The sequence below is a fragment of the Pteropus vampyrus genome, unplaced genomic scaffold (assembly GCF_000151845.1).
Source record: "Pteropus vampyrus isolate Shadow unplaced genomic scaffold, Pvam_2.0 Scaffold411, whole genome shotgun sequence".
Lineage (NCBI taxonomy): Eukaryota > Metazoa > Chordata > Mammalia > Chiroptera > Pteropodidae > Pteropus > Pteropus vampyrus.
Genome location: NW_011889192.1, coordinates 819,885 through 839,026, shown reverse-complemented (window position 1 = coordinate 839,026; position 19,142 = coordinate 819,885). Strand labels below are relative to the sequence as shown.

The 19,142-nt window shown below is 55.8% G+C and overlaps 2 protein-coding genes across 2 annotated transcripts in view; one reads left to right on the top strand and one right to left on the bottom strand.

The window, feature by feature from the left end:
- The window catches only part of USP40 (ubiquitin specific peptidase 40), a 69,616-nt gene extending 66,664 nt beyond the window's left edge, over positions 1 to 2,952 (top strand). Inside the window, exon 33 of the mRNA XM_023523774.1 lies at positions 1,093 to 2,952. Within this exon, the coding sequence (XP_023379542.1) occupies positions 1,093 to 1,204 (112 nt within the window). The 3' untranslated portion in view covers positions 1,205 to 2,952. The remainder of the gene's footprint in view (positions 1 to 1,092) is intronic.
- Positions 2,953 to 7,982: 5,030 nt separating this feature from the next.
- The window catches only part of DGKD (diacylglycerol kinase delta), a 76,915-nt gene continuing 65,755 nt past the window's right edge, over positions 7,983 to 19,142 (bottom strand). The window contains exons 23-29 of the mRNA XM_011380876.2: positions 18,914 to 19,065; positions 17,354 to 17,465; positions 17,182 to 17,274; positions 16,257 to 16,376; positions 11,727 to 11,844; positions 10,604 to 10,734; positions 7,983 to 9,894 (exon numbers count right to left, since the gene is read on the bottom strand). Of these exons, the coding sequence (XP_011379178.1) occupies positions 9,805 to 9,894; positions 10,604 to 10,734; positions 11,727 to 11,844; positions 16,257 to 16,376; positions 17,182 to 17,274; positions 17,354 to 17,465; positions 18,914 to 19,065 (816 nt within the window). The 3' untranslated portion in view covers positions 7,983 to 9,804. The remainder of the gene's footprint in view (positions 9,895 to 10,603; positions 10,735 to 11,726; positions 11,845 to 16,256; positions 16,377 to 17,181; positions 17,275 to 17,353; positions 17,466 to 18,913; positions 19,066 to 19,142) is intronic.

Sequence of the window (19,142 nt, the reverse complement as noted above, 5' to 3'; positions counted from 1 at the left end):
CTGGGTCTTTCCCTTCAGACACCAGCACACTCAGGTCTCAGTCATCTGAAGATAGAAGCACTCGCAGTCCACGTGCCACTCCAGCCACTTCCTCCCTCGTTCCCTCCAAGAACTAGCCTGGGTGCTGGTCCCTCAGCCGCCACTGGCCACTGCCCGCTGGCGGAAGCTCCCTGCGGAAGCAGGCCTCTCCCCTCCCCGGCTCCCTCCCCCTCCAGCCTGGCGCCCTGCTCCCTCCTCACTCTGCACACTCCCCTGTCACTGTCCCTCGCCTTGGGACCGCATTCCTCTTCCATACGCATTCCTCTTCTGTACACAGTCGCCTGCCTCCAGGCCCCACTGGACATCCCTCCAACCCTGACACTTCACACTGCACGTGCCATTCCCCCCACGCAGGCCACCAGGGCGCCATGGTCCTTGTCTGCTCCCCACCTCTCTCTCCCGAAGTCTTGCTCTGTCATCAGTGGTCAGTGTCCTTTCCTGTCCTGACTGCGCCTGGCGGGTTGGGCTTCCTTTTCTGGGGCGAGTCGCTGCAGTAGCCTTTCAAGTCGCCTGCCTGCCTGCCTCATCCAGCCCCTGCTCACCTCGTCTTCATCTCCTCCTGCCCTTCCGTAGTTTGGGTCCCCGTGTGTCAGGCGTTGTGTGACAGTGGCCAGGGGCATCTAGCAGGGCTGGAGTAGACAGCATGAGGAAGGGCCGAGGTGGAAGTGGTGGCTCCAAGGCGTGTGCGTTTGTGGTGATTCCTGGAGTTGGACATGTAAGATTTGTGCTTCTGGGAACTGTGTACTTGGATTCAGAAGGTGAAGAAAGAAAGATGACTTTACTGGGAGACACTGTCACCTCCCGGATCAGAAAAGACCCCAAGCCTGACCGCGGTCCCGCACGCGACCTTGGTGGGGGTACACCGAGGTCCTCCGACGGGCAGTCTGGACATATCTGTCATCTCTGTGGCCTGTTCTGACTTGACCCCTAAACACTGGAATGAATTTTATAGTCACTCCAAATCCCCTGACCTGGTAGAGCCAACTGTGCCGGTGACTGTGCTGGTGACTGTGCCGGTGACTGTGCCGGTGACAGCCTCTGTGTCTCCCGCAGCCAAGAAGCCCTTCGGGTGCAGAGCAGCAGCATTCTCTCCAGTGCAGAGACGCCTGGCCGGCCCCCGAGACCAGAAGCTTCTCTCTCCATCCACGTCGGCAGTTTCAGATAGCTCTGGCAGCCACCAGTGTACCTGCGGGCACCGCGCCCGGCTGGTGCTGGTACCGGTACCAAAGCAGCTGCTGGCTCGGCACGGTCGGCAGCGAGCGCGAGGCCTTGGTGTTCCCGCCACAAACTCACCGCTCCCTCGAGCAGGCACGCCCTCCGGTCCTCGGCTTCCTCACGAGCCAACAGCAGCTTCATCTCGGCAGGCAAGTGCACTTCACCACTGGGCCACACAGCGGGCCCCCGAGGGGGCTGGCACAGACCTGGCCACATCTCACAGGTGCCGCTCAGACGCTGCCTCGCACCACACTTGACGCCAACTGCCATTTTTTTGCATTACCTGCCGACACGGATAGAACAGCACATGCCAACCTCTACCGAGTCTGCCGTTGAGAACGCACACTCTCCTCTGCCTTGCTCAGGTGACTTGTTTGGAGTCTGCACTAACCAGGGTCTGACAGCTCAGCTCACCGCTAGGCTGGCCAGGCCCAGGTGGTGACAACGGTTAGCTTGCTTTCTGGTCCCCACAGAGCACATGTTCTCCCTTTGGTTTGAGTTAAAACTGACTAAAGCATGAGTTGTCACTAGAATGAAGAGACAGACAGAACACCCTCTGAGGAGAGGGAAGCCCGAGGTGTTGTCTCGCCTGCTCGTGTGAGGTCAGGCATTCTCACGGCTGTGGGCGTCCCAGCCGACAGGTCCGGAGCAGGTCCTGAGTGGCCTTGATTAAAACAGGAAAAGGAAATGTGAGCTAAAGTTTTTTTCCTCTTAATTCAGCATGGCCAGCTACCAGATTGAAAGATTTAATTGGTATTTATGACAAACATAGCATGTCACTGACTTGGGACCCTGGGACAATTCCCTTTCTCAAACTGTAACTCGGTGGAAAGCAGGAGTCCTGAGAAGACACTGTAAGTCCCTACCTTTGTCACCGCCACCCCTCACCCCTCGCTGAGACAGACCACACGCAGCTTCTCAGCCTTTTATCACCAGCTATTAAAGTAGAACTTAAATGTGAAGAGATGGAGAAGAATTAGAAATGTGGGCAAGGTCAAGGCCGCATTGCCCCCAGGCTGCCTCTGGGGGGCGACAGTGGCCCTGCTACCCCCTCTCCCCTCTGTCCTCCTCCAGCCCTGTCAGGACCAGCGTTAGAAACCGTGGCCCCATCTGTTTCAGACTGTCGGGTCTCAGAGTATCTCTTAATTTGTATGGAAGCAGTTGCGTGGTAAGAAGTTGGCCTTGGACCAGCGAGCCGCTTCCAGGTTCTCAGACACTAACCCAGACACTAACCGTCTCGGCCTTCACAGGGCCCCGCGGGCCCCGAGGGAACCAAATCCGCAAGCCCCAGCGGCTCTTCTGTTCCTTTCACTTCAGCTGACATGTGTCCTTGCTATGCCCCTTCCTTTCACGTCGAGGTAATAAAATATTAACGTAATGACTGAAAAGCTTTGCCTTTGAGAAGCCAGAGGCCTCACTGCATGTGAAGTATCAAGCTGAGCACAGTGGACCAGCCCTGTTGTGTGCGTGGGCAGCGCCAGGCCCCTGGGGGGTCTCCGCTGGTTTGCTCTGCTCACTCCCGCTCCCTCCCTTCCCTCCATTCGGGGATGGAGTGGGGCTACAGGGAGTTTGTGAACCGACCGACCGTTCTTTCAGGGAAGCCTCGCTCCCACTCCCTGCTGACTGCTTCCAGCCCTTGGCCTCCCCCACCCCCCAGCATACTTCAGACGCTAAATAAACATGGTTTATATTTAGAAAGACTGTATCAGAACCACTTTAGAAATAACAGAAGCATCTTTACTTTTTAAGTAAAAGTTCGGGAAAGAGCGTATTGGACGAGACTGGACATGGTCTGGTTCCTTTCCTTCTAGGGAAGAACTGGCAATGGGGGTTGCATTGCAGAAAACATACTTATTCCTCTGTGACGTTTTTCTGGCAGAGGTGGCAGGCACGCGAGGATTCCCTGAGGATGTAGAATCATGGCTGCACAGAGGTGGGCTTCCCTGTGGAACAGACTCACTGAGGGACCAGCGTTAGGGCCCTTCGCCCTCCCTGGACGGGGACCGAAGGGCACGTCTCTCCTCCCGTCCTCAGTTATGGCCCAGCCAAAGCACAGCCATAACGCGCGGGTCACCAGCTGCGGAACAAACTCAACAAACTCACAGCGCGTGTTCTCGGGATTCACTGCCCTCCAGAGGACCGTGAAGCGACGATGTTGACACACAAGTCAGGAGGAGGCACCGTGTCTAGCTCCCTCCAGTTGCTCCAGTTCCCTCCGCCCCTGCCCCGGGGAGTGAGCGTGGTGCCAGCTTCAGTGTGTTAGGTGGCCCCCCATCTTGACCTGCGGGCTGCCTGCAACACAGCAGGGCCTCCTCTCCTGGCTCCTGCAACCTGCCTGACAGACGTCCCAGGCCCCTAGCCTTTCTCTCAGCATTGGTTCCATCGCCCAGGGGCTTTTCCGGGTGGCGATGGGCCACCATCAGCTGCAGGCATACATCTTGTCACTCGGTGCCTGTTTGGAGGGCCCCTGGGCCCGATGCCCATTGCTTCCAAGTGGGTGACTTGCCCACACCCTGCCGCTGGCTCCATTCAGATGACAGGGGAGGGGAAGGGGTTGCCTGAGGCTCCCAGTGCTGTGCGCAGGGGAGGGGACAAGGCCGGCCATCCGCCCAGTAACCACTGTGCTCCTTCCACACAGATGTCAAAAGTGACAGCATTCTGCCTTACCGTTAGCGGTATTCCACCTCGCTGCCCTTTCCCAACCACACTGGTTCCTCCGAAGGCAGGCAGCTCCATTCCATCTGCCCCCCGCCCCGGTCCAGGTCTCGGGAGGCAGGTTCCTCCGGGCTGTGCACTGTGGACGTGATGCCTCATGGTTCAACCTATGGCTAAAGGACAAATAAAAACCCAGTGCGGAAGTAGCATCCAGGGCGGGGGACGACCACACTGAAACCTCTGGGAGACAGAAGAGGCAGCAGGCGCAGTGGTTACAAGCCCCGACGAATGGACGGATCGTGCCAGCTACCCACCTGCCCGGGAGGTGAGGTGAGCCCCTGCCCAGCTGTGCTGGCCACCCCAACCCTGTCTGGAAGACCTCGCGTGCCCGTCGTCCAGTGGGTGCAGCTGACGTGGCGTTGGAAGGACCCCTCTCTGTGGAAGAAGCGACTGGGCGCATCCTGAGGCCGCACATCTGGAGGCCTGGGGACAGACGAGCTGTGGGGCCGAGTGACCGCTGGCTTCTGTTTGTCAGCTTGGGGGGCTGGCGGGGAACACAGATTCCTTCAAAGCTGAGGAGGCTTCCAGTGCATCTGCTGGCCAGCAGCGTGAGTGAGGAGCCAGTAAGTCTCCAGCCAGCCGGTCATCTTCCACGTTTGCAGCCTGTTTGTGCTTCTGCAATCAAAACTGAAAGCAGGGCCCCAGCTGTGGCCCGACACAGCGTGGCCTATGGCCGACGCCGGGCTGGGCTGGCACGCTCCGGCCAGGCCTCAGGATGGCCCACACCCCATGGCCCTCGGCGATGTGCCCCCATCTGCCCTGAAGCTCGCTGTGCACCAGTTCGCTCATCTCCTGTAGTGGCCCCTGCCCCATTCTGTGGCTTCACCCCTGCACAACAGGTACAACTCGTGTCTCTCCAGTGCTTTTGCTTTTCCAAACATGAAGTCGATGTCTGATTCCACCGCCAGGAATGATGAGTAGTTACAGGACACCTCAGGGGCTTAGGTTCAAGTCCAAGACAAAACTAGACAGGTACAGTCCTCGCCTGGGTAAAAGCACGCTGCGGGACAGTCCGGACTCCCTGCGGGCCAGGGACGCGACAAGGAATGGCATCTCTCCACCACCGATACTCGTTCCCATTGTCAAGGCCATCCCACAGCCAGCCTTCCAGCCATCGTGTCCACCCTCCAGGAGGGGAAAGTGACACATCTGACCACAGGAGGAAAGACAGGAACGTTCCCATGTTTTTAAGGAAGCTTTCAAGAAATCTCAGTTAATAGTCTGTCTCTGACCAAAACTAAGTCACAACCCTGGAGGTGCAGTTACTGCAGGGGCGTATTCGGCACCCTGCTCCCACCAGCTGATGCAGGACAGACATCAAGCCATGGCTGCCACAAGTACCAAGAGTCTGGGCTTCACATTCAAAATTAGATTCCACAACACGGGGCCAGGACTGAGGTAAGGTGAGGCCTTGGGTGCAAATTTTAAAGGCACCCAAAAACCTCAGTAAGCAAGTTAGGTAGGCCATTTTCAGTACAATATTTTTAGAAATCAAAATTAATGCAGAAAAATCTACCATGAAGAAATTATCAAAATTTTCAATAGGTTCAGCAACAAGTGAAGTCATGTAAGCCTGGATATTCAGAAAAGAATCTCAAGTTCTACAAGCATACCCACAAGCACCTGGGGCCGACTCCACGCCCAGGGCTCTCCCAGAGCGGAGAGGGGACCCTGAGCCGGGGTCGGAAGGAACAAAGGACACAAACTAAGTCCTCCACGTCACGGAAGACTGTGGGAAAAGGGGAGGAGAATGAGCGGTCAGATGTGTCAGTTTCCCCTCTCCAGCCCATGCCCCCAGGTTAATCTCCCCTAGCCACCGTCAGTCTTCATGCAGTGTAGACACTGAGCGGGGAGCAAATGGAGTGACCTCAGTGCCTGTGGCAGAGGCAGGGTCCAGGGGTTCGAAGCCACCAGGTCCAAGGCAGGAGCCCCAGCAGGAGCACTGCCTGCGGCCGCAGAAGTCCCTGGGTCAGACGTCAGTCCCCAGGTGTAGGTCAGCATCCCAGCCGGCGGGCAAAGGCCGTGTTGGCAGGCGGGCACTGCCGACCACACGGTGCCAAGGGACAACTGGAGGTTCAAGGACTCCCACCTCTTCCTCTCCTCAGAGACACAGGAGTCTCCTTCCAAACACCTGGAGACCATCCGTTACCTGGGGGACTTGTTTTCTTCGAAGAGACTTTAAACCCCGAGGGGAGGACGGCAGGGCCAGCTGGCTGACGAGCACAACCCATGACTGTCTTCGCTGCAGAACCCGATGGCGCTTCCCAGCTGCCTTTGCAGCCGGGCATGGCCAGGTCCCTTGGGTGAGTTTTCGTTTCCAGCACTGCCACCTCCAGACGGGCACAGGAACCCTCCTGCACACCCCCCATACTCCCGACCCCAGCAAGGAGGGGTGACCTGAGGACTGTGGCCACAGGGCAGATCCATGAGCGCCTGGCGCAGGGTGACCCGAGGACAGTGGCCACACAGGCAGATCCATGAGTGCCTGGACAGACACCCACCCTCGACTCTGCCATTTGGGGTTTACGTTTAAAGCAGTGTAGTCTGCCCCAACTGACAATTCACATTACCGGATCAGAGCAAGTTCACTGGATAGAGCGCTGCTTTTCACAGCCGACGAATCCCTAACAGGAAATCGTACTGTCAAGCCCAGTCGCACTGCACTTGAACCTCCCTCTCCCGTTGGCTGGCATCTGGCCTTGCCCCGCCGCAGACGCGCCCTGCAGCAGCCTCCTGCCCGCGGACATGATGGAGCCAAGCCCCGCGCCTGGTGGACCATGGTGGTGTGGGAGTGGTGGCTGGCGGCTGGCTATCCCCACACCACCCTCCCCAGACCTGCTCCTGCTCAGTCGCCCAGCAGCTTTCCGGCAAACAGGAGCCTAGCCTTCTGGGCCAGGATGCCTATGACAGGCCCTATTTCCCCACTTGTCACGTGGGCTGGGCTTGGTGTCAGGTCAGGGTCACAGCAGTCAACGTATGATCTGGTGCCTAACTATGCCATGACTCCGATCTCTGCCACATGCCGGCTGCAGGACATGGGACAAGTTGTGAACCTTTCCTCATCCGTGAAAACGCAGACACCCACCTGGCAGGACTGCCAGGAGGAACAGATGAGGTGACGTGTGTGAAATACTTAGGCCAGTGCCTGGTATCAAATATGGTAAATGTTCTAAGCCCCTGAGCATCACGGTCAGTCATCGCTGGCATGGCCCACGTTCCTTTTGCACTGACTTACTCATGAGTATGTGACCAAATTCTAAACAATGAGACGTTAGGAGAGGTCTGCTTCTAAATAAGTAAAACCTTAAAAAGAGACATAGAAGATATAACCACCTGCTCATACACACCTTATACTAGACACGTGATGCCTGGAGTGGTGGCAGCCATACCGTAACCATGAGGCTTGACCCTAGCCCTAGCCGGTCATTGGGAGGCAGGTGCACACCAGGACAAACAGGCTCTGTAAGCAAGGAGGGACAAGCTGCTGGGGAGGAAAACTCCATGCAGGAAAGCCACGCGGCCCTCTTGCTCCCTGCCGGCCTGATTTCCAATTCCATGATCCCAGGCCCCACCTTCACCCCAAGAAGGGGGGCGGGGGGGTGGTGGCGCAATTAAAGTGACCTTGAACTTGAAGAGGCAGCTCCCTTGGAATAAAGGCACCATGGCTCAACAGAGGCAGAAGAGCTGCCTGTTTAGTTACATATAAAAGGTTGAGGAGGTTAGCTCAATAACTGCAATGACCCATCCTAAGTTTGATCCCAGGCAAGGCCAGCGGGGATCAAATATGAGAACCTCGCTCCACTCAGTGCCTCATCTCCTCGCCAAGCTTTTAATTCAACAGATCCTTGAACCCACACCCTAAAAGAACAATGGCGTTCTATTTCGCTTTTCACCTACCACCAACTCAGCTTATTTTTAGAGCAGCTGGAAAATATTATTCTGAATCCAGTTTGGAAGGATTTTGGCAACCTATATTTTATGTCAAAGCACAAGAAATGACAAATCTGACAATGGAGGGTCAAAAACAGGCTTGTTTTACTTACACACAGAACGACTTATTTACACCCCTGGATGTGGACTATGTACATAGCAATACAGGAGGCATTTGCTCCCACGGTGGGTGCTGTATAAATTAAGATCATAAATATGAGGGCAAGCCCCACCCGAGGACACAAAATCTTTACTCCAAGACTGTTCAGGGACCCCCCTCCCTCCCTCCCTCCACATCGACAGGACCATGAGACCCCAGGGAGCCCGAGGGACCTCCACACAGCAGGGGTCTAGGGCGGGCAGGGCAGCAACAGAAACGCCACCACGAACGAGACGCAGGCCCTTCACCGACAGTTTCATGCGACACTCATGGCTGTTCCTCTCACTTCTAACTTACTAGAATCAGGAAAATGGCTTTAACAAAAACAGCGTTGCTTTAATCACTGGCGACATATTAAACACCATGCTTGATTCCAACCCAAGCTTTCACCAAGGGGAGGGCGTGATGGCTTGGGGCTGTGCTGCTGCCTGCGCAACCCCCCATCGCCTCCCCCTACGTCTAGCCTGTCCAGCCCGTCCAGCCCAGGAGCCTGGGAACCCCAGATTCCAGGCGCTTCCCGCTTCAACTGACAGGGCAGCCCCGACTTTGGGACCGCTGGCACGGGTCCCCATGCCCCATGATCTGTACTTTCAATTCGAGTGACTTTTGGTGCTTGGATTCTTTCTTCACCTTCACAGGGCGGGAAAAATGCACAACTGCCCAGTGTCACCTCCAGTGGGGTGGCTCAGGGGACGTACAGAGCAGGTAGGGCTCTCGCCCCAAACCCCAACGCTGCCACGCCATAGCAGGCACAGGGGAGGGTCGTAGAGCCTTGGGGCAGGGCCTTGGCCCAAGCCCAGCACCCAGGACCACCCGTGGGAGCACCCAGACCAGAGATGGGGCCTGGTGGTGATCAGGGGACCAGCGGGGAGCCTGCAAAGCACGTGGCAAGTCAGAGCTATTAAGCTATGAGCGCCCGGGGGCTGCGGGCTCAAGCCGCACGGGCCACTGACAACTCCAGAGGCATGGGGACTGGAAGTCTGAGATGAGGCCACCCACAGGGTCACAGGCTTTGGAGTGACCTCAGACTGCCACCAGGGCCACTCTCCTGGCAACAGCTTGTCCCACTGGATGGTGCTCAGGACACTCCCCTCCAGAGAAAATCAAACTCATGTGGACACAGGCACTCCCAGCCCAGAGAGCACCCCAGCTCAGGAGGGACCTGAGGCAAATGGGGAGGGGGCTCATCAGCCCAAGGACACGGTGACCTGCAGACCGGATTCAGGAAGAACAAGTTTTCCTTTCTCTTCCATCAAATTAAAGTGGACAGGACTGGAAAGGCACCCACACCGCAGCCAGGCCAGGGCGGGCCCTTGGGAAAGCCCTTCCTGACAGACGGGACATCAGCTGTGTGCGGCCTCGCGGGGCTGCTGTGGCGAACCACGGAGCGGCTGCGGACCGGGCGCCCGGGAGGTGGTGCCACGCGACGCGCTGTTGAAGCACGCGGACAGCAGCCTCAGGACAGTCCCGCGCAGCCCAGCCAGGCCGTTCCCACCGGAATGCGGTGTCAGCGAGAGCCGAGGGCAGCACAGTTTGTCCCCCCATGACGCCAGGCGGAAAAGGCGCATGTCCCCAGGTAGCTGCGTTGGTGTGCTCCAGACCCCGCAGCGGCCCGGAACGGCATCTGGGAGGCTTCCTGTCGCGAGCAGAGGGAGTAGCACCATGAGAAGGGACAGGAGCCGTGCCACACGCTCCCCAGCCTCAGTCACGGGAGGCGCGGAGGACGCAGGCCGCGAGGGCCGAGGCTAGGCCTCGGCGGCTGGGGGGCTCCGGCTCAGCTCCTTGATGCCACACAAGATCCTCTTCATGTGACCCACCTTGGTCACGCCGAGGTCCTGCAACGAGAACACAGCCGCCCTGACGCCGGGCCGAGCGACACTGGACACAGACGGAGGTGGAAACGGTGGCAATGGTGACACGAGACGGAAACGGCACACGGACGACGGCACGCAGACGCCCGCCGCGCCCCTCCTGGGAACCGCCGCTGAACGAGACGAAGACCAGGCGCAAGCCTGCCGCCAAGTGGGCCAAGTGCCCCGAGAGCCAGTGCCCGGGGCACAGCCAGGCTCCAGGAGCTCCGGCTACCAGACCTGGGCACGTCACCGCCTCTCCTGTCCCGAGGTGGTGGGAGGTGCTGGCCCACTAAGGGCGTGGACTGCACCAGAGGAGCCGCCACACAGCCAGCAGCTACCAGACGGAACCCTAGTGGGCCGGTCCCCCATCGTCAGAGAGCTCGTCAGTCTGACTGAGCATAGGGCCGCGCCCCCCCCAAGTCTGCGTCAAACAGCTCGCTGTCCAGTCAGGCTGAGAAAAGCGAGGCCCCCACGTGTGCCCCAGCCTTTTCTGGCTGTGATGAGGGGAGACATCACTGCGGGGAAAGGGGTGGCCTCCTGGCCACCATCACATGTCACCCTGGGTCGTGCACAAAGGTCTAAGAACCGTGGAGAAACCTGATGTTATGACATAGCCATGTTGGGGGAGGGGACAGAGCCAGAGCCACGAGGAAGCCCAGGTGTGGGTCCCCGGGCGGTGCTGTGGAAGTACCTTGAGGTCCCTCCGCTCCAGGTGCAGGAGCTCGGAGCCCCGGATGTCGTGCCGTGTGAAGATGTCCTTATACTCACAGAGACTGAGGTGCTCCAGCCAGGCGGCAACCTCCTCCGTGCCCCAAAGATGAGCTGTCGGAGACGGAGACGCGAGCGCGGTCAGGGCCCAGGGCCCAGGGCCAGGCAGGCGGCAGCCAGCACCCCAAAACGCCCCACATGCCCCAGCAGCCAGGACCCTGAGATGTCAGCAGCAGGCGCCCGCCACCCAGCCACAGGCACTGCCCGAGCTGTTCGGAAAGCGGCAGGGGAGCCGCCCGCTCACGGGAGCGAGCTGCGGTGGGGCTGCTGTCTGTTCCTGCCGGGTCCGCCATCTGCCTTCAGGACATTCCCTGTGTCCCCGGAGGACTGCAGAGCAGACGGAGCTGACTGTGCCGCTGAAGCCAGCTCCCCTCCACCTTACAGAGGGTTCATGTCACTTTGGGCCACGGCAGGAAAGGAGACACACAGTCATTTCATATGGTCAGAGCCACCACCATTGAAAAAACCCCAATTTCTAGACAAACAGAAGAAGAAAAATCAAAAGGAGCTACCCTGATTGGCAGCCGACACCCCCAAAGGGCCGCCCGGCACCGAGTGCTAGGGACACCTGTGCTCAGGGCCAACCCTTCGGACAGAGGTTTTAAGCCCCAATTTGATGACCCAAAGGCAAAACGTGCCTTAGGGTCATTTTCTATCGATTTCACCACCCACAGTAGCTGGTGGCCCAGGTTCCAGGGGGCCTTGATCAATGAACCGATTACACTGCAGTCAGCAGCCCCTCGGAGGAAGCAGGCCTGAGTGTGAGCTCCGTGTCTCTGTCTTGTCAGCTCTGCTGTCCTCCTCCCCACCTCGCTCCCCCAATCTAGGGCAGGTAGGTGGCTCTGCGGCCAGTCACCCAGAGTCTGCATGGGGAGTAAGTTCAGGGCCGGGAGTGACAACGGTCAGCAGCCAGCGCAGAGCAGGAGGGCGAGGGTCAGCTCTGCAGCTACAGATGGCCAGCTCGGCGCAGGCCACAACCGGGGTCACAGCCCAGGGACCACGCGCGAGGAGCCGCAAGACCCAGGGAGAGGTCAGGGGGGCGGTACCCGGGGCTCCCAGGCTGCCGTGAGCTTCTCTGTTCTTGTTGTTTTTCTCCTTCTTGAACTTGGTCACCAGGCGGAATTTCCCGCTGCGGCTGCGTTTGGAAAGATCCAGTGTCACGTTCTGTGGGTGGAAAGTGAGAAACGGAAGAATCAGACCCCAAGTCACCAGGGCCCGAGTCTCACCTCTGTCGGAGAGGTGGCCGGGGCTTGGGAAAACATGCTTTGTTCCAGATTTACTTGTGTTTTTCCTCAATTTTCAGTCTTGTATCTATTTTCAATGCCTTTTAAAACAGGTTTCACAGTGATCAGTGTGTATTTTCATATTGTTTTCATTTCATAACGTGCATTTCTCCTGTCGTGAAAAAGCTCTGTAAACATTTAAATATCGGCACCGTTCTCGGAATACGATCGAGTTATTCAGCCAGGGCTCCTGGTGTCACACGAGCCGCCTCTGAGGACCAGCATGACCAGCATCTTCCTAAATAAGCTTTTCCTGCACTTGGTGCTTTCCTCGGATTTAGTCCCTGAGGAATCTCAGGAAGGGGAACATGGGTGGCATGGGGACATCATCCCGGGGTGGCCATCTCCCCATAGACACCTCCAGGGGCCTGGCAGAGTCAACGCTGCCCCAGCGTCACTTGGACTGTCCTGACTGGTCTGTGACCCTTCCTGTGTGCGCGGCTCGTGTCCGTGCAGCACCCCACCACGTTCACAAATAAAGCTTAGTTTCCTTATTTTTCAGGTGTGCCGAGTTCTTCCTGCCCCGGGGTCCTGTCTCACGACATCCCCACACTGACCCGCGGCTTTATGACACACTTTCAGATCTGACCGGGGCGTCTGGTCACCCTGAGGAAACACTCCCCGGCGGGAACATGCTGCCGCACCACCCCAGTGGCCCCATGTGCCCCTCACGGCGCCTCCCTGGACTTATCACGGACTTTACGTTTTTTTAAGTTTTCCACCGGGAAAGTGACCTCTGGCAACATTTTCTCATCCATCACTGTCAGTACTCAAGAAAGATTTTTACGAACTTCTTATATTTGGCAAAATTATCGATTATCGGTTCTAACAGCTGGTCTGTTAAAGACCCGGAGCTCCAGGCGACCATCACAGCCACCTGTCCCCTCGCTCCTCGGCACTTCCCGCAGGAGGGGACGGCTGCCGGGGGAGGCGGAATCCTCTGTTAGTCTAGACAGAATCCTATTCCGGATTTCACGATTTATTTTTTTTACTGCGTACGTGAGCACTAAACTTCCAACTTTTAATATGGATATCTTCATCCAATCATAAGATGGGGAGACTAGTACAATGAGGGTGATTAACGTGTTATCTTACTTTGTCTCCCTGCCTTATGAAATAAACAAATTTCAGATACAAACTCTTCAGTAAGCAACTCTAAAAGAATACTCTTTTAAAAACATAATCACAGCACCGTGATCACACCGACGCCACTAAGAATCCATTACATCTAGAGAATTCATTTGTGTGCAATCTCTCCGACGGCTGTAAAGGTTCATCCTCATAGCTGGTTTGTTCGAATCGGGACCCTATCGAGGTCCACGAGTGACAACTCGGCTCCTGTGGCTCTCAGTCTTTCCCTGCCCTCTTCTTTCCCCTGCAGAGAAACCAGCTGTCCTGCAGGAAGCTGGCCTCCTGGCTCCCTCCCCGCTCTGGAGCTGCCGAGGCCGGGGACACGGACAGGTAGGCAGGAGGAGGATGTCACCGGAAGATCCCCCGCTACCCCCCAGCTGTTCCCATCCATTCCCCTCCCACCTAAAGCCAGTGTTCCCCCAAGGGATGGGAAATAGCCTTTTAACCCTCTGTACTTTCCAGCTGAAATCCTTTTAAAAAGAATTTGTTTCATCAACTATTTGATTTAAAGAAACAATTTGTGTGAACCTACTGATAATACTAAATTCTGGAATCGATGCTCTACTTTTAAAAAATGAACTGTGAGAGTTCTGGAGATCTGCTTCATGACACTGTGAAAACGCCTGACCTGACGGAGGCGGTAAAGCTTATGTGTTTTCCCACAATTCAGAAAACTGAACTGGGACAATGTCCAACTTTTTCTAGCTTTGATACAGTTCCTTATATATGGAAATTACATATTCCTTGACATGTTTTCTTTGAAGGTAATATTTTTTCAAGCTGTTACGTAGCTATTCTTTTTAAAATGTCCTCAGATTCCAATTTGTATAGTATCCGTTTTTCCTGAAAAAAATCAAGTTTCATCAACATTTTCAAATGTATTAACATTTCTTTGAATACAAAATTTTCTTATTGTTACATTCCCTTCATCACTTCATTTTCATTTTTTTTCTTATTTATTTTACTTTCCAAGAACCAGCTCATAGATTTGCTACCTCTTTTTTGCTTCCAAAAAAATGATTTTCCTATTTTCACACTTTCATTTCAAGAAGTTTTTGCTTTAAACATTTTATGCATGTAAATGCAAATTAAAATTTGGGGAGTAATTACTAAAAGAACAGTCAAAAAGTAAATATCCCCAAACTACTACAGGGGACAGAATTGTGTGGAAGCACAGACTCATCAATCGAAAGGGAGAAATTAAAAGAAATAAAAAGTGGGACAAATACAAAGTACAATTCTATGATAAAAACATGTCTAAATATATCACTAATCACTGAAAATGTAAACAAATGTAAATAGACTGCACTCTCCAATTAAAACGGAGTACCAAACTGGATAAAAATCCAGCATTTAGCAATATGCTATTCATAAGAGAGACATTCCAAATAAAGCTTGAAAGTAAACACATGAAAAAAATATACCAAATAAGTGAACTTGAAAATAAAAAGAACTACTAAAGGTCTTTACACAACGATAAAACCTATATGCACCCAATAACCTAGCCTCAAAATACAAAAAGCAAAGATACACGAAATCACAAAGATAAACCGAGACATCTATATTCACGGCCAGAGAGTACAAAAGTAATTGATAAAGCAAGAAGACAAAAAATAAATATTATTATTTTACTAATACAGAGTGATTCATTTTTTATCATTTATTGTATTAACTATGTAATTTTATTTTTTATGATAACACTGTTACTTTGGAATTTACTGTGTTTTCTTGAAATGGTTTATTTTTAATCTTTCTGTGTCATAAGTTTTTATTGGGGATATGGAAGAGAAAACGGGGCTCTTTTTTTAATACGATCTGAGAATTTGCTTTTAAGAGAAGAATCTACATATTTCTTGTTATTTTCATGTTGTTAACTACATCTTTATTACTAGTCTCTTATTTTCTTGTAAATATAATTTTTGTTTCTCTTTTGTAGTGATTTAGAAAGACATAAATCCTTTCAATTACCAGAAACTACCTTTAAGTTTTTCAAAAACATTACTGATTCTACATTTTCCTAATTATCAAAGTCAAGAACTTTTTTTTAACTTGCTTCCCCTTTCAGGGGAGGAATTTAATGGCTTTCATTCCTCTGTCCTTGTCGTCTCTTCCCAGCTCACTGTCCAGCTCACGGTCTTTGAAAATTTCATCAGGAATTACGGGGCTACGTTATTGTTACATCTGTTGAATGTTTTACACATCATTTTAGCACTTTTCTTTTAAATCAAAGTAGTATCATATTTATAATTAACTATTTAACCAACTGTAACAAGCTTGGCCTTTTATACCAAAATGCCCTCATTCTTAGGTTGCTGAGTGCTGCTGCCTGGTGGGCTGGACGGCCTCCGAGTCAGCTTTCCACGCAGCGTCTGTGTCTGTCAGCGGCCGCCTGCATACTCAGGGGAGGGTACACGGATGGCAGGCGCGCCCTCCTCTGTCCCCTCACCCTATTGCTGCCAACACATTCTCTCTCTCACGCCAAGCTGGCAGCAGGGGCACCCAACCTTCAGGGTCTAGCAGTTCATCTATTGAGATGTGCCACCCTAAGGTGAACATTTCTCCTGGTTCGCTCTGTTCTATTCCTGAGAGAAAGGCAGACTAGGACTCGCCTTCATCCAGACGCTGCTCATGAAAACCAAGCACTTGACAAGCGCCTCTCCCGGGCTCCACCTGCCTGCCCTCCTGCCGCTGGAGGCGGAGCAATGTGCCCAGGCTCCTATCTGTCCCTGCTGCAGCACCTGTGGCAAACTGGGGTCTCTAAACACGTGTCAAAGAAAAGCGTGACTGTGAGTCAAACACATCAACTCTGTCCCTGTCAAAAATAAACCTCTAAGGAACTGCCGTTTATCTGACCAGTGTCCCCACAGTGGGGCATGGGAGGGTGGCCCAGCCTTCTCTCTATCCATTTCCTGGTTAGCCCGCAGTTCTGTCTCCAAGGGCAACAGGTGCCCCAGTCATCGAGGGTCATTCTCGATACCAACTCCCAACTCCTTCCTCCTGCCAGCCTCTCCCGCCTTGAAGGCGTTTTGACAGACAAGCCTGGAGAAGCCTTAATGGGGGCTGCAAGGCCCACACATCCTAACCCACAGCCGCACACAGCACACCAAAGGGAGAGCCACTGAGTCCAGGGATGCCCACACTGAAGCCCCGTGACCCACATACCTCTTCGTCACTGGGCTCCGTGGGCTGGCACAGCCAGGGAGCATCTGCCAGCTTCCTGAGCTGCTGGTCCATCTCGGCGAGAGCGGCCCCCAGCCGCTCCTTCTGAGGGGGGTCCAGCTGCTGCTCCAGCAGGAGGAAAGAGGGACACTGGTTACAAGAGCGAGGAGCCGGGTGACAGCTCAGCCCTGTGCCAGCGCGAGGTCTGCCCCAGGGGAGTTCTTATGAAAAGCTCTGAGGAAACGGAGTCATGGAGCAGCGAAGGGGCCCGTCCAAGAAGCAACAGTGACAGAATTAAACTCTCATCATAAATAATGGAGCAAACCAAGCCTGCCTGAAAACCCCACTGGCGGGCCTGACACTTCGCCTGCTTCCTTGGGACCCCCTGTCAGAGGGAGAGGGGACAGCCCCGCCTGCCTATGCCACGTACAGGAGGTGCTGTCAGAAGCCACGACAGCAGCTGTACCACTTTGGGACGGCACGGTGTTTTGGGAGGAAGAGGAGACGGTATGAAAACGAGACCTCTGGGCGAGTCCCCAGCTGTGATTTTCAGCTTGTCACTCTGCCTTCTCGGCCCTCCACGTCCTCATTTTTTAACACGAGAAGGTGGCTGGGCCCTTGGGCCTCTCCCTGGGCTAGCTGCCGCGATTCGGGCCCGCCGTGCCTCCCTGGGGCCGCTAATTCAGCCAGGCTGGCGGGGCTGCCAGTGCCCCACCACAACGTCTAAGGAGCTCTGTCTACAGTGAGAGACATTCTTGTCCACAGGACTCCGAAGTGCTGCAGGTGATGTGGTCGCCACGTGGCCTGGTCACGTGGCCCGAGACCCCGCCCACAACGGGCCGGGCTTCCTGAGGCCAGGAACTCTGGGCCAGGACGCGCTGCCCTCTGCGCCCAGTCGCCCACCCACGGGAGCCCGCGCCCAGCTCACCAGGGCCACCCTCCCGGCCAGCAGCAGCTCCGTCTCGCTGCGCAGAGCCCTGAAGTTGTTGACCATGTCCAGAACACCGCTGCCGGTCAGCCCCTGCAGGAACCAGAACAGATACCCTGTAGCAGGCCCGCGGGCTCCGGTGCAGAGGGCAGGGCCAGAAGGGCGCAGGCACCTCAGCGGTCCTGGGCTTGTTGTACACGCGGTCCATGGCCTTGGAGCTGGCGTTGACGGCGTGGGCGAGCTCCTGCTCCATGTCCCGGTGGGACTGCGCGATCTCCCGGATGCTGGAGAGGGCGACAAACACGGCACCCGTGAGGGCCGAGAGCAGGGCGCCGCAGCAGCACCTTGTGGGCATGTAAGTTCAAGGTCTGCCCGGAGGGTCCCCAGGGGCCCCGGCCTGGCCACGATGGCCAGCGCGGAATGACCTCGCCGATCATTTCCTGACAAGTGGCACAGAGGTCTCGCACGAGAAACCTGATGTCCAAATCCAGGTCTCTCCAGTAACTCAACCAGGGAAGAAAATGCCCCAAACGAGATGCCTTGTGAAACAGCAGATGGTCAGCACGGTTTGCAGGTTGGCATGGGGAGACCCCTGACCCTTCCCGCAAAGAGACAGTGCCTACCATGCGCTGTAAGTGGGACGAGAGAACCCGCCTCTGAGGGGGACAATCCTGGGACACAGCCCCAGGCAGCAGCCCCGTGCCTGAGGGACATTCTGGGGGCAGAGGGCGAGCACAAGTCAGGGGAGCGCGGTGGGCTGAGCTGGTGTAGAGAACGACTTGTCCGGAGTCTCGGGAAAACGGGGGGCTGTTGATAGACTTGAAACAAAGCAATGCATGGCAAGTCCACCTTCCCAGCAGACCACTGGGGCTGCCACAGGTTTTCAGGACACAGGCATGAAGACAGCAGACAGTCAGAGCCTGCCGTGCGGCAAGGCTCTGGACCAATGCTTACGATGTAAGGTAATGAGGGCAGAACTGGCTGAAGACCCGGGGGGCAGGGGTGGCACCAGCTACCTGAGATGGAGAACACAGAGCACGGGACATGCCACCAGGGAAGGACCCAGAGCCAGAAGGGACACACTGAACCAGAAATGCCCGTGGGGGACCCAGGATAGCTGACGAGCTACAGCTGACACCTGGGGAAAGGGCGTGAGAGGGGCCGGCAGTGCTCCTGGCGAGGGCGGAGGGGGACACGGGGACAGCAGCATGGAGGGACAGTCAGGAGCCCCGGGCCAGCATGCACCGTCAGGGCGCGAAGTGAGGCAGGGAGGTGAAGTACAGGTGACAGACCGACCCAGACTGGCTGCAGAGTCACCGGATGAGGTGACTGAGAGGGCACAAGCCACCAGGCTGAAGCGACCTTGCCAGCGAGAGGCACACGGCGCAGACGCACGAGGTGGGTGTGGAGAACTGACGGGGGACAGAGCGGTGATCGCTGCGCTGGAGGGCCACAGCGGCTCCAGGAGCCGCTCCTCAGAGGCTGAGGGAAAGGAGACGCCTTCGGCGCTGCCTCTTGGGAACAGCGTGGAACAGGGAGGGGACTGTCCCGAGGAACCCGGGGTCGGTGTCCGGATCTGGGAGCTGGCTCTGAAGATGCCTGTCGGCCCTAGATGGCCAGTGGGAACGAACCGAAGCCACGGCAAGCAGGAAGCCCGCTCAGCCTCGTGCAGGCGGACCGACCGGCACTGAGGTCCGGGGGCGCTGACCGCCAGAGGGAGGCCAGAGCCCACCTGTGGATGAGGGCTCCCGCCGCCTGCCCGAACTGCTCCATCTGTGTGGCCTCCTCCTCGGACAGGGTCTCCGCGTGCAGCGAGAAGGACGGCGGGCGGGGCAGCTCGCACTTCTGCTTGTCCTCCCAGGACTTCAGGGTGCTCTCGAATGCCTAGGGCGCAGAACCCGGCGTTGCACGTCTGCCGCTCTCGAGAGGAGCGCGGCTAACGGCAACCGTCCCAACCGGGC